The sequence below is a fragment of the Garra rufa genome, chromosome 13, assembly GCF_049309525.1.
Source record: "Garra rufa chromosome 13, GarRuf1.0, whole genome shotgun sequence".
NCBI classification, from domain to species: domain Eukaryota; kingdom Metazoa; phylum Chordata; class Actinopteri; order Cypriniformes; family Cyprinidae; genus Garra; species Garra rufa.
In genome coordinates this window covers 21,994,102-22,007,319 of record NC_133373.1, presented here as the reverse complement: position 1 = coordinate 22,007,319, position 13,218 = coordinate 21,994,102, and the positions used below count along the sequence as shown (strand labels likewise).

The 13,218-nt window shown below is 35.2% G+C and overlaps 1 protein-coding gene across 1 annotated transcript in view; it reads left to right on the top strand.

The window, feature by feature from the left end:
- snx14 (sorting nexin 14) overlaps positions 1-13,218 on the top strand; it is a 45,658-nt gene that overhangs the window by 2,775 nt on the left and 29,665 nt on the right. Inside the window, exons 4-13 of the mRNA XM_073852745.1 lie at positions 1,702-1,778; positions 2,625-2,703; positions 2,798-2,841; positions 2,945-3,032; positions 3,148-3,232; positions 3,441-3,597; positions 5,471-5,546; positions 7,189-7,233; positions 7,332-7,412; positions 7,553-7,667. Of these exons, the coding sequence (XP_073708846.1) occupies positions 1,702-1,778; positions 2,625-2,703; positions 2,798-2,841; positions 2,945-3,032; positions 3,148-3,232; positions 3,441-3,597; positions 5,471-5,546; positions 7,189-7,233; positions 7,332-7,412; positions 7,553-7,667 (847 nt within the window). The remainder of the gene's footprint in view (positions 1-1,701; positions 1,779-2,624; positions 2,704-2,797; positions 2,842-2,944; positions 3,033-3,147; positions 3,233-3,440; positions 3,598-5,470; positions 5,547-7,188; positions 7,234-7,331; positions 7,413-7,552; positions 7,668-13,218) is intronic.

Below are 13,218 nucleotides of genomic sequence, written 5' to 3'. Positions count from 1 at the left end.
TGTTTCTGACTTTAATCTCGAAATATTTAGACTTTATTCTCGTAATATTTAGACTTTATTCTCACAGTATTTTGACTTTATTCTTGTATTCATTTTAACTTTATTCTCATAATAGTTCAGCTTTATTCTCAAAATATTATGACTTCAATCTCGAAGTAAAAATCTTAGATTTATTTTTAATGGGGCACTAAAACGGTGTTGTAGATGACTGACCTAGTAAAGTAGAGAAAAAAAATAAACAACAATGACGCTTCCCTAACTCCCGTGCTTATCCAAAACAAAAAAAGGGAGCAAAATAACGTAATTGGCTCCCAACTCCCTACAGAGTTTTCCACAACTAATGAACAACAGATTGAACAGTGCCAGCAGAAACTATGTGGAAAATGAGGAGGAGGGGGGTGGTGGTGTTTGTCCAAAGTCTTCAGTGTTCTTTTATGCTCACAACATGAATCACTCGCAGCTAGGACAGTAATTACGGTAATTATATGCGCTGAATGGCAATTGAAAAAAGATAGAGACAGAGAAGTGCACATAATAGCAGGAGAAAACCCTAAACACATCATCTAGACACAAACACATTATAACATCAATTAAACAAATAAAACTACATAAATATATGTCCTTGATCATAACAATTACTATTTTCAACTTTTTCTAACTTTTTTTCCCCTAGTTTATTAGTAAGCCCATTAATATGCCTCTTAGATTGGGAGTTTTCAATCCTGTGTTGGTCTTTCTTTACTTTGTTTGTCTACAGCACGAATTATGAAAGCCCGCCTATGTCTTTTTGTAACCAGCAAGCATAATTTTTCTGTATTCTTGTAGAAGTAGTCAGTCTTAAAGGTGCCATAGAATGGAAAACTGTATTTACCTAGGCATAGTTGAATAATAACAGTTCTGTACATGTTCTGAACATTACATACCGTGAGTCTCGAACAGCATTGTTTCCTCCTCCTTATATATGAATCTGGTGTTTGCAAAAGACCACTGAAAAACAGGCTAATCCTAACATAACTTTAAGTTCATCAGTTGTGAAACAAGTTCATTCCAGCTATAAGCAACTGTACAGTCATTAATGTCGTTATTCAGCTTGATCAGTTGAGTCAGTTGATTCAATTCAGTTCAATAACAGTGTTGATTTGTCAGTTATGAAACAAATTTGATTCAGCTATAAACCAGCTTTACAAAAGACAAGAGTGTCATTATTCAGCTCAATTAAGTTCAAGTTTTGTTATACAGTAGTGCCAGTGCTGTTAAATTGATAATATTACAAAATTTATTATTATTATATCCTTTATTTAACCAGGAGAAGCCCATTGAGATTAAAAATCTCTTTTGCAAGGGAGACCTGGCCAAGATAGGCAGCTAAGTTACATCACAAACAGTACATACATACAAAGACAAAATAAAAACAAATAAAGAAAGAAACAGTTTGAAGGCCAATTGTTACAATGAAATCTCAGTTAAAAACATTGACATGTGAGTGAGTCCAACTCGAAACATCTCATTTTTGACTTAAAAACACTCAAAGGAATCAATTTACTAAGTTTTAAGTTGTTCTGCAGCAAATTCCATGTGAAGGGTGCAGAATAAACATAAATATAATAAATATTTAGTGTCTTTTAAACCCTTTTGAGATTTAATGTTTTAATGTCTGTACTGTATTAATTATTAATATACTATATATCTTTGTGTTTTCAGCCACAGAAACAGCAAGAATTATTCCCACTAGGCCACAGTTGTGCAGTGTGTGGGAAAAACCAGTGCAAACGCCACAGGTATGATCTAAAATCTCACAAATCCTTTGATCAACTTGATCTGGGAATATCTCATACGAAAATATTGTATAAGAAATATAAATAAGACATTTTGTTTAGAATAGAGTGCTGCAGGGATGACACATTTCCTGATGATAAACCTGGAAATGAGTTTGCTTTTTATCACTTCCTGTTCTATATGTCCATACTTCCAGGTTTTGAATGGATTTTTGGTTAAATGCCTGTGATGAACACAAGCTATGTTCGCATTTTATTCTAGAACAAAAATGCACCATTTTTTTTTAAAGCTTTCTCTTGCAAACTATTATAACTCAAACTTTCAGGAAAAACTTTTTTTTTTTAAAGTAAAGACTGAAAAATTGGTTGAAAGTTTAGTGCACTGAAGTGCAATGATGTTCATTAATAGCTTACATTTAGCTTTTTAATTCTGGCTATCGTATTTTGGCTTCAAAATTCATATTTGTGTTCAAAATTATCATGTTAAACAAGCAAGAATCAGAAACCTTTGTTGGTCCAAGAGTTTTTTGTTTCTCTGCAACAATCCAAGGGATTTTGTTAAGAGAACCTGGTTGATGCAAACTTCTGGGTTGGTCTACAAAAAAATACAACATCACTGAAGCACTCTAAAGAAATCAAAGTCTTTTTTTTCCTGAAAAGTAATCACATTTAACCCTTTACCACCAGCCTGTAGTATATAATTAGTATCTCTGTGTTTGAGCAAGGATTGAGAACAATTTATTGGGTTTTAAAGACTTAAAGGACAATATCAGTTGTCGTGTGTTTTAAAACATTTTCTGCTTGAATGATGAAGACGTAAATGTAACTATTTGTGTTTTTATTCCAAAGACCTACCCTTCTGCTGGAGAACTATCAGCCATGGCTGGACTTAAAAGTGCCGTCCAAAGTGGATGCCAGCATTTCAGAGGTAGAGTCATAATTCCAGTAATGAGTAAATGAATATATTATATAAGCAAATTAATAAATCAAACTAATTAATCCTTTCTTTGACTGATCTTCAGGTTTTGGAGTTAGTTCTAGAAAACTTTGTATACCCATGGTACAGGTATGGCTGCTTTAAATGCAAAAGTTATTTCTATTACAGTGTTTTAGCTGAAAATGTAAGCAATATTCAATTTTTTTTTTCTTTTATGATGTTTTGCAATCAGAGATATTACAGATGACGAGGCGTGTGTCGATGAACTGAGACAAACAATTCGCTTCTTTGCTGCAGTTCTGGCTCATCGAGCACAAAGAGTACATACACCTTTACACAATCTGTTTATTCCAGTTTAACATTGATCTCAAAATTTACATTCTGTAGCTTTCTATAGTTTTATAAAGTAGCATACTGACTAAAACTGTCTTGTAGGTGGATATTCCCTTAGTTGTGATGGACAAAATGTTGAAGGCGGCAATGAAGCACATTGAAATCATTGCAAAAGCACAGCAGAAAGGTGGGTCCTGTGATGAAATCATTTGATATCAGAGGAGCTTAGGTCTAGAATTACAATAAATAAATAAACTATCAAAAAGGTTCACAAGTTAACCTGTAGAGCATTTCTGTTGTATCTCATGGTGTTATCTTATCAAGATATTATTGTAAGTGTAAAAGACATTTTGCATTTTGGCATCATCTTTTTTTTGTTCAAATTTTGTGAACAGTGAAGAATACAGAGGGTCTCCAGCTGGCAGCACTAGCTGAATATGGTGCAGATCTGCATGTTGCTTTGCGGAGCCGCAAAGATGAGCTGCTGTACTTGAGGAAACTCACAGATCTGCTGTTTCCTTACGTCATGCCCCCTAAAGCTACAGACTGCAGGTACATCTCACACACACAATGTACACTACTGGTCAAAAGTATGGGGTCAGTAAGATTTTTTGTTCCTGTTTTCGAAAAGAGTCTCAATAAATTAGAATGTCGTGGAAAAGTTCATTTATTTCAGTAATTCAACTCAAATTGTGAAACTCGTGTATCAAAAAAATTCAATGCACACAAACTGAAGTAGTTTGAGTCTTTGGTTCTTTTAATTGTGATGATTTTGGCTTACATTTAACAAAAACCCACCAATTCATCTCAACAAATTAGAATATGGTGACATACCAATCAGCTAATCGACTCAAAACACCTGCGACGTTTTCCCGAGCCTTTAAAATGGTCTCTCAGTTTGGTTCAGTTTGGAAGACTGCTGATCTGACAGTTGCCCAGAAGACAATCATTGACACCCTTCACAAGGAGGGTAAACCACAAACATTCATTGCCAAAGAAGCTGGCTGTTCACAGAGTGCTGTATCCAAGCATGTTAACAGAAAGTTGAGTGGAAGGAAAAAGTGTGAAAGAAAAAAATGTACAACCAACCGAGAGAACCGCAGCCTTGAGAGGCTTGTCAAGCAGATGAGCTGAAGGCCACTGTTAAAGAAACCTGGGCTTCCATACTACCTCAGCAGTGCCACAGACTGATCACCTCTATGCCACGCCAAATTGAGGCAGTAATTAAAGCAAAAGGAGCCTGTATCAAGTATTGAGTACATATACAGTAAATGAACATACTTTCCAAAAGGCCAACAATTAACTTAAAATGTTTTTTTATTGGTCTTATGAAGTATTCAAATTTGTTGAGATGTGAGCCAAATCATTACAATTAAAAGAACCAAAGACTTAAACTACTTTAGTCTGTGTCCATTGAATTTATCTAATACATGAGTTTCACAATTTGAGTTGAATTACTGAAATAAATGAACTTTTTCACGACATTCTAATTTATTAAGATGCACCTGTATATTTTTTCAGGATTATTTAATATAAAGAAATTTCCAAAGAACGGCATTTATTTAAACAAGATTTTTTTGTAACAATGTAGCAGTTAATTACCCTAAAGCTTTGAATCAAAAGAGATCCATGTTACACATCTTTAATGAGGCAAAAGGGCATTTGTCAATTATACATGAAGGACCCCATGATTTCAGTGATGAAAAAAACGTGTGTGGAATCCAGTCATAAATGCAGAATGTCATAGATTGTGACAAATGTTGGATGAATAAATCAAAAGTAGGTCAGCACACTTAAATCAAAATGTGTTACGGACTAGTGTATATGAATGATAAGCTGCAAAAAGACTTTAAATATAAATCCTGGTTATTCTGCATGTCTCTGTAAGAATGCATGGGGCAGACGTGTGGTGTTGTTTACTACACACATACTGAAGCATTCATGTTTTTAGCCTCTGTCGCCTCGAATAAACGCATAAACAATTTCTAGAACTGCTCTGAGAGTCACTTCATGAGAATTTTACCATTTCTTTTGAGAAAATCTATCGTCATTTCATATATAAACAGAATCTTAAAGGTCTTTACAGCAACCTGTCAAAATAAAACTTGAAGAAACTGTGACAGAAATATATTACTTAATGTAATGATAGTACTACTACTAATACAAGTATTATTAAAACATTATGTTTACCAAAAACATAATGGAAAATCACAGAATTTGGTAAAAATAAAACTGAATTTGAGGAAAAAAAATAAAACAAATTACATAGGGCCTAAAACTAGTTTTCATGATTTCAATTAATTAGACATGCTTTTTCGTTAATATTTTTTAATCATTAAAACTGAGTCTAGAAAAGTAAAAATGTGATGAGGATCAGGTGATGTTTTTCTACTATATTCATGTAAGCATTATGGTTTGTTTTCAGATCTTTGGCCCTGCTGATTCGAGAGGTCATGACAGGTTCTGTTTTTCTGCCAATAATGGACTTTGTGGCTGATCCTGTGAGTGTAACAGCTTACCTTAAATAAGGACACTCAATATACCTTAGACATTTTATCTTTGTCCTTCAATATTGCATTAAATTGATTTCTGTTATCTGTATATAAAATTGCATATACACATACAATCACGGGAAAAAATTAAGACAACCTATTAAATTCCATGGTTTTCCATATCAGGACATCATAACAAAATATCTGTTCTTTGCCAGGTCTTAAAATTTGGAAAGTAAAACCTCAGATAAACAACAACACATGACATATTGCACCGTGTCATTATTTATTTAACAAAAATAAAGCTAAAATGGAAAAGCCATGTGTGACAAAGTTAGGACACCCTTACTGGTAATATAGAAATTAAGAGGGTAATACCTTTGATTAACTGATCATCAGCAAGTGTTAGCATCTCTGTAAAAGCAGAAGTTTTGGCAGTTTGCTGCTCTGAAGCCTTCAGGTGTGTGTTAACACAATGCCAAAGAGGGAAAAACATCAGCAATGATCTTAGAGAAGCAAATGTTTGATGCCATCAATCTGGGAAGAGTTATAAGGCCATTTCCGAACAATTTGAAGTCTATCATTCCACAGTGAGAAAGTTTATTCAAAACAGACACCTATCCTCCCAGGAATGGATTTCCCAGCAAATTCACCCCAAGATCAGATTGTGTAACACTCAGCGAAATGGCAAACAACCCAAGAACTTCTCTGCAGGCTCTACAGGTCTCAGTTAACATGTTAAATGATAAAGTTAATAACAATATAATTAGAAACATATTGGACAAGTATGGCATGTTTGGAAGGGTTGCCAGAAGAAAGCCTGTTCTATCTAAAAATAAACTTGACAGCATGGTTTAGGTATGCAAAGTTGCGTCTAAACAAACCATAAAACTTCTAGAACAATGTCCTTTGAACAGATGAGACCAAAGTGCAGATGTTTGGCCTTGATGCACAGTACTAGGCTTGGTGAAAACCGAAAGAGCATATCACCACAAACACCTCATACCAAAAGTCACACATACTGGTATGGGGCTGATGATTTTGGGCTTGTTTTGTAGCAACAGGACAGTCATCCTACGCACATCAGCAAATCTACAATAGAACGGTTAAAAAGAAAAAAAAATAAGGGTGGTTGCAATAGCCCAGTCAAATCCGGACCACAACCTGACCGAAATGCTGTGGCATGAAAAACAAATCTCAATAAACTGGAATGACGTAAAGAAAAGTGGGCCAAAATTCCTCCAGAATGATGTGAGAGACTGAATAGGTCTCTCACATCAGAAAATGATTAAACTTAAAAGTTATTGCTGCTAAACGTGGATCTACAAGCAACTGAATCATAGGGTTTCCTCGCTTTGTCACATGTGGAGTTTCCATTTTGGCTTATTTTTTGTTAGTTAAATAATAACATGTGTGATATGTCATGTGATGTTGTTCAGCTAAAGTTTTATTTTACAAATTTTAAGACCTGTCAAGTACCAGATAATTTTTTTTATTATTATGCCCTGATACAGAAAACCATGGAATTCAATAGGGTACACACATTGCAATAGATGCTTTTGATGCATCATATTAATGTAAGTAAATGTTGTTTTTCTGTGTGTTAATCTTGTAGTTGTTACTCATATTTATGAATCACTTTTTTTTCCAGGACACAGTGAATCACATGGTGCTCATTTTCATTGATGATACTCCAGTGAGTGATTCAGCCAAATTAATTATAGTCTCTCAGCTTTTTATAGGAAGCAGTTTTAAACATTTTTTTTTTTTCATATTTGTCATTTGTGCTGTTAGCCTGAGACAGTGACTGACCCTCCATCTGCACTGGTGCCCTTTTTGGAGAAATTTGCAGACACACGCAACAAGAAATCCTCTGTGGGTACAACTTTATCAACTTATCATAACACTTTCAGGTTTTATTAAGATGTCTAGAGAAAAGGGTGAGTCTCGCGTCTAGTAAATATCTCATTTGAAACCTTACAGGTTGTTTTTTTGTTTGTTTGTTTTTCCATCAGGTGTTGAAGTTGGATTTGAAGGAGATCAGAGAGCAGCAGGATTTGTTGTTTCGTTTTATGAGTTTCCTGAAGGAGGAAGGGGCGGTACATGTTCTGCAATTCTGCCTGACTGTGGGTGAGGACATGAATTTCACTGCTGACATGCACACAGTGCATGATGGCCTTATTAGTAAATAGTTGATTAGTAAATAATTCTGTTGCCAAAATATCTACAAGTATGTTCATTAGATGGCACTCATATGTAAAAATTACATAGAAGGATTAGAGAATGAATTTTATCTTCAAACGAGGTAGAAAGATAGGCACACTTTTAAATAATCACCTACCGTGGTGTTTCTTAAGTTGTCTCTGATTTGGTCTTTGTCATAACCAGTTAAAAAAGTCAGGTCCAGTTGAGTAAAAAAAAAAAAATCTCTTAAAAATGTAAAAATTTGGCTCAGGTCTAATTTTATTGGGTCTGTTTTATGCTGGGTTTTTCTATGTTAAAGAGCAGGTCATAAGTTTTTTTAAGTGTCCTAATATTGTGTTGAAGTCCCCTGCACCAGGTTTAAATGCATCTAAGGTTAGAAAACACTGTAATTTTCTCAGAATATGTATTTATACATTGAGTCATTTGTCAATGATTTCAAAACAGCGCTTAGCGTATTGTCTGTAAACCCCTCTCTTCTATAAAGCTACTCTGCTCTGATAGGTCAGCTGGCCAAGCCTGTTGAGATTGGCACAGAGAGAAGTACTTGAGCAAGTTAGCTAGCACTTTTAGGTGGATTTTGTTGTAAAACCTGCCAACCCTGATGCACCTTTACATAAAACAATGATATAGTGCTCCCATCCGTTCTTAAAATAAAGACATAAACATTTTGTTTAACAGTTATAAGTGAATCGTGCCCACAGCTAAACGCATAACAAAACAATAATCATGTATACGTTAGCCAAGTGCTAACTTGACTGATGAAACGACACAGTTTATAAGCCAAAATATGTCTAAGTTACATTCTTGATTATTAAACAAATTAGAACAACAACAGTCTACATTAATAAACGCATTTTTAGGAAATAATCAGCAAATTATCAAACTAATTCAGTAAGATAGTAATATCGTGGTTTACCTGGAAACCTAAAGCTGCTGTACTGTTATACATCACATATTAGCACAATAGATAGCACTCATTTGAAAATGTACACATAACGTATCAATTGTGCTTAAAGGTTGTGGTTCTGAGATGCTTGTTTGTCCAAATAAAGGAGATTAAAAGCCAAAGAAGAAAAAAGCCAAGATTAGAGAAGTAGTCCTCGGTAAAATTGCGAGAACGCAACAAAATGTTTGAATTGTATTGTTGTGGTATTGTGTGAAAAAAAAAAAAATCATTTTAACCACTAATTCTTCACATTATCATCTTTCGCCAATGAAAACAAAACAAACTTGCTTTCACAGTGCAAAACACAGGCAGTGATTATGATAATGTGTTACTCAGTGATGTAGATCGGTAACAGGCAGAAGATTTGTAAATATGACGGCTCATAAAGGCGATTCTTTCTTTTGAGCGACAATAACTTTATGTATAATGCACTTTTTTTTAAAATTAACAACTGTGAAAACTATTTACATTGACAGCTATGTAACAAACTGCAAAAAATATATTTTTTGCCCGTATGACCTTCTCTTCAAAAATTTATTTATGCATGTTGAGTAAGAATTAATTTGCTCAAGTATATATCTTAGGACTCAAGAAGTCCTGTAATGTGTAGCAGCTTTATATTGGTTTATGCAGTGAATTTGTATACAGAGTTCAACTTGAATCCAATTCAGAATCCACATGGGGACATTTTTTTTTTTTTGCCTCATGTAAAATTCCTGATCACAATGATTTCTATCAATCCTAGCAATCTGCAACATGCAGTTGAAGGTACACTTATAAATACATATACTTTAAAGTGGAGATGGCCCCCTTTTGCTGCTTGCACTCTTCAAGAAACGCTTTCCACAAGGTTTTGGAGAGTTTCTGTGGGAATTTTTGCCTGTTCGTCCCGTAAAGCATTTGTGAGGTCAGACACTTCAGGCTGAACTCAAAATCTCTGTTCCAGTTCAACCATGTTTGCTATGGAGTTCAAGTTCTTTTACACCAAACACATCAAACCATATCGTTATTCACCAAACTTTACAGCTGGCACAATGCAGTCAGACAGCTAATGTTCTCCTGGCATCTGCCAAACCCAGACTTAGTCTGTCCAACAGAGAAGCATTATTAATCACTCCACAGAACAGGTTTCCACTGCTGCTGAGTACATTCATTCCACACAGACTGATATATTTCAAGTGTTTATTTCTTTTAATTTTGATGATTATAACTGACAACTAATGAAAACCCCAATTCAGTATCTCAGAAAATTAGAATATTACTTAAGACCAATACAAAGAAAGGATTTTTAGAAATCTTGGCCAACTGAAAAGTATGAACATGTACAGCACTCAATACCTAGTTGGGGCTCCTTTTGCCTGAATTACTGCAGCGATGCGGCGTGGCATGGAGTCGATCAGTCTGTGGCACTGCTCAGGTGTTATGAGAGCCCAGGTTGCTCTGATAGTGGTCTTCAGCTCTCCTCTCTTTTTGAGTTAATTAGCTGATTAGAGTGTGGCACCAGGTGTCTTCAATACTGAACCTTTTCACAATATTCTAATTTTCTGAGACACTGAATTTGGGTTTTCATTAGTTGTCAGTTACAGTGCCTTGCAAAATTATTCATACCCCTTCATTTTTTTTCACATTTTGCTATGTTGCTGCCTTATGTTAAACTACTTTAAATTACTTTTTCCCCACATCAATCTACACTCCCTACTCCATATTGGCAAAGAAAAAAATAGGTTTTTAACATTTGTGCAAATTTATTAAAAATAAAAAACCGAAAAGATCCCGTTGCACAAGTATTCATACCCTTTTCTGGGACACTCGAAATTTAGCTCAGGAGCATTCATATTAGATGTTGTAGCTAGATGTTACTACACTTCAAGTGGAGTTAAACTGTGGCAAATTAATTTGAATGAGTATGATTTAGAAAGGCACACACCTCTCAGAAAAGGTCTAACAGCTGAAAATGCATATCAGAGCAAAAACCAAGTCCTGAGGTCAAGATAACTGCCTGTAGATCTCAGTGACAGACTTGCGTTAAGGCAATGATCTAGGGAAGAGTTCAGAAAAAAATCTACTGCATTGAAGGTTCACAGAAGCATTATCCATAATGGAAGATGATTGGAAAACAACTAGGACTCTAGAAAATGTCTGCCAGCCCCTATCCAAGCTGACAGAGCTTGAGAGGTGAAAAGGTGAGGCAAAGAATGGCAGATAATTGCCAAATGCAGATTTGCAAAGCTTGTCATATCATACCCAAAAAGACTTGAGGCTGTAAAGGTGCTTCAACTATGTACTGAGTTAAGGTATATGAAATGTACTTATTTCAGTGTTTTATTTTTACTAAATTTGTAAAATTTGCAAACCTGGTTTTTGCTTTGTCATTATTATGGTGTATGGAGTGTAAATTGATGTGGGGAAAAACTAATTTAAAGCAGTTTAACATAATGCTGCAACAAAACAAAATGTGACAAAAATGAAGGGGTATGAATACTTTTGCAAGGCACTGTATAATCATCAAAATTAAAAGAAATAAACACTTATTTGTCAGTTTATCAATATATCAGTCTGTGTGGAATGAATGTATACATTATACAAATTTCACTTCTTGAATGGAATTAGTGAAATAAATAAACTTTTTGAAGATATTCTGATTATATGACCAGCACCTGTAGTGTAATTTGAAGTAAAGGTTTGCTCATTGGAGCTTGTTCTGGTTGCAGATCTCTGTCTTTTGCCTCGCTGGGCCAGAGACTCAGAAAGTAATCAAGCTGCTTTTGTCTCTGTGATGGAGACTCAAAAAGTAATGTATAATGGCTCATTTCCACCGAGCAGTACGGGTCAGTACAGTACGGTATGGTACGATTTGGGTCTGAATACCCTGATAAAGCTTGCGTTTCCACCAACAGTTGATAGGCGTGATCGACGATAAAGCGAGACAATGGCCATTTCTCAATAGGACAAAGCACAACTCCGCCTTATTTTGTTAAATGATAGTTTTAATGAACAATAATAGCCATTCTAAAAGTATAAGTACAAAAAGTATAAGAGGCTTATATAAGAGTAAATAAAGACAAAAGCAAACAATTCAGTCAGATGTATGCTATAAAGTCAGCGCTGTAGTATGGTTTAAAATAAATAAATAAAGTTAAACATAACTTTGTGCTCAGCGAAAATGATATGACCAGGAAAATATAATAGATTCATGAGACCAACGTTTGCCTGTTAGATATACCCAAAACGAATTGTATCTCATGTTTAATCACTACATCATAGACATCAGAGTCAGTGGCAGATGTCAGAAGGACTAGCCGAAGTAAGGCCGCTCTAGGCGGATACATGAGCACTGAGCGCTCTCCGAAATCTGCATAGCAAATTTTCAAATAGGTGCTATCCTTATAAATAAACTGCAGATTTGAGTTTTAAACAACTACATTCATGACAATAACAGTAATAATTGAAATTTATGCAGGTTTTTGGGCAATGACTAATGACATTTCACAAGTCCATAAGAATCAACAACGCATATTGAGAAACGGCTATTGTCTGTGTAAAAGTATAATATTATAAAATACACTTTTTTTTGTGTTTGCACACTCTGATATAAATAAGCCCAGCATGCATCACCATTCTGCAGTAAGTTTAGCTCCACCCTTTGGGTACCTTTTGCTGTGCTAGGTACCCCAGCGGAAGGGTACCAAAAAAGTTGTATGGTACGTTTCGCTATTTTTGTACCATTGACAATGGAAACGGAAGTAATTACATATTGTACTGTTGTCTCGCTGGACAAAGACTCAGAACAAACAGTTTTTATTGTCTTTTTCCTGACAGACTGGAGAATTATAACAGTGTTTTTTTTTGATAGAGTTTATTTATCCCTTCATATATAATGTTTCTCTCCACTGAAAATTTCATTTTCCATTCATTACTATTTGAACAGTTGTATTTTTTTTTGGTGTCACAACTGTTGTTGTCAGCCAGCATTGCAAATGTATATTTCTCTGAAAAAGTATGTGTTGAGTTTGCATCAATTTTAAGCTTTTCAAACATAGTTTGAATGCATTTGGATGGATCTTTGTGGCCTCTTAAAGTTTACCAAGCTGATGGTTGGCTGTTGGACACTGTTGGTCCACCACTGAGCATCCGTCACCTAGTTTTTGCTGTGTTTTCCACCAATTGAATGGTCAGAGGAGGGGGATCAGTCTGGTTGGTTGTTCAGCTTGGTGTGTGTTCACTACTGTGCAGAGCACAAATTCCGAGTATGGGTCACCATACTTGGCCACAGGTCACGTCCTTTCCTTTTTCCCCTTCCTTACACTTCTGTCCTTAGGCAGATGCTACCGATCTCTGTGTACTAGAACATCTAGCCCCAGGGCCATCTCCACCTTAAATAACTAGCATACTCTGTACATAAACCTACTGATCTTGATGTACAGTGCCGCCAACTAATATTAGCACCCTTGGTAAATATGAGCAAAGGCGGCTGTGAAAATAAATCTGCACCAGTTTTCGTTTTAATCTTTAATTTAAAAAATTCTAAAC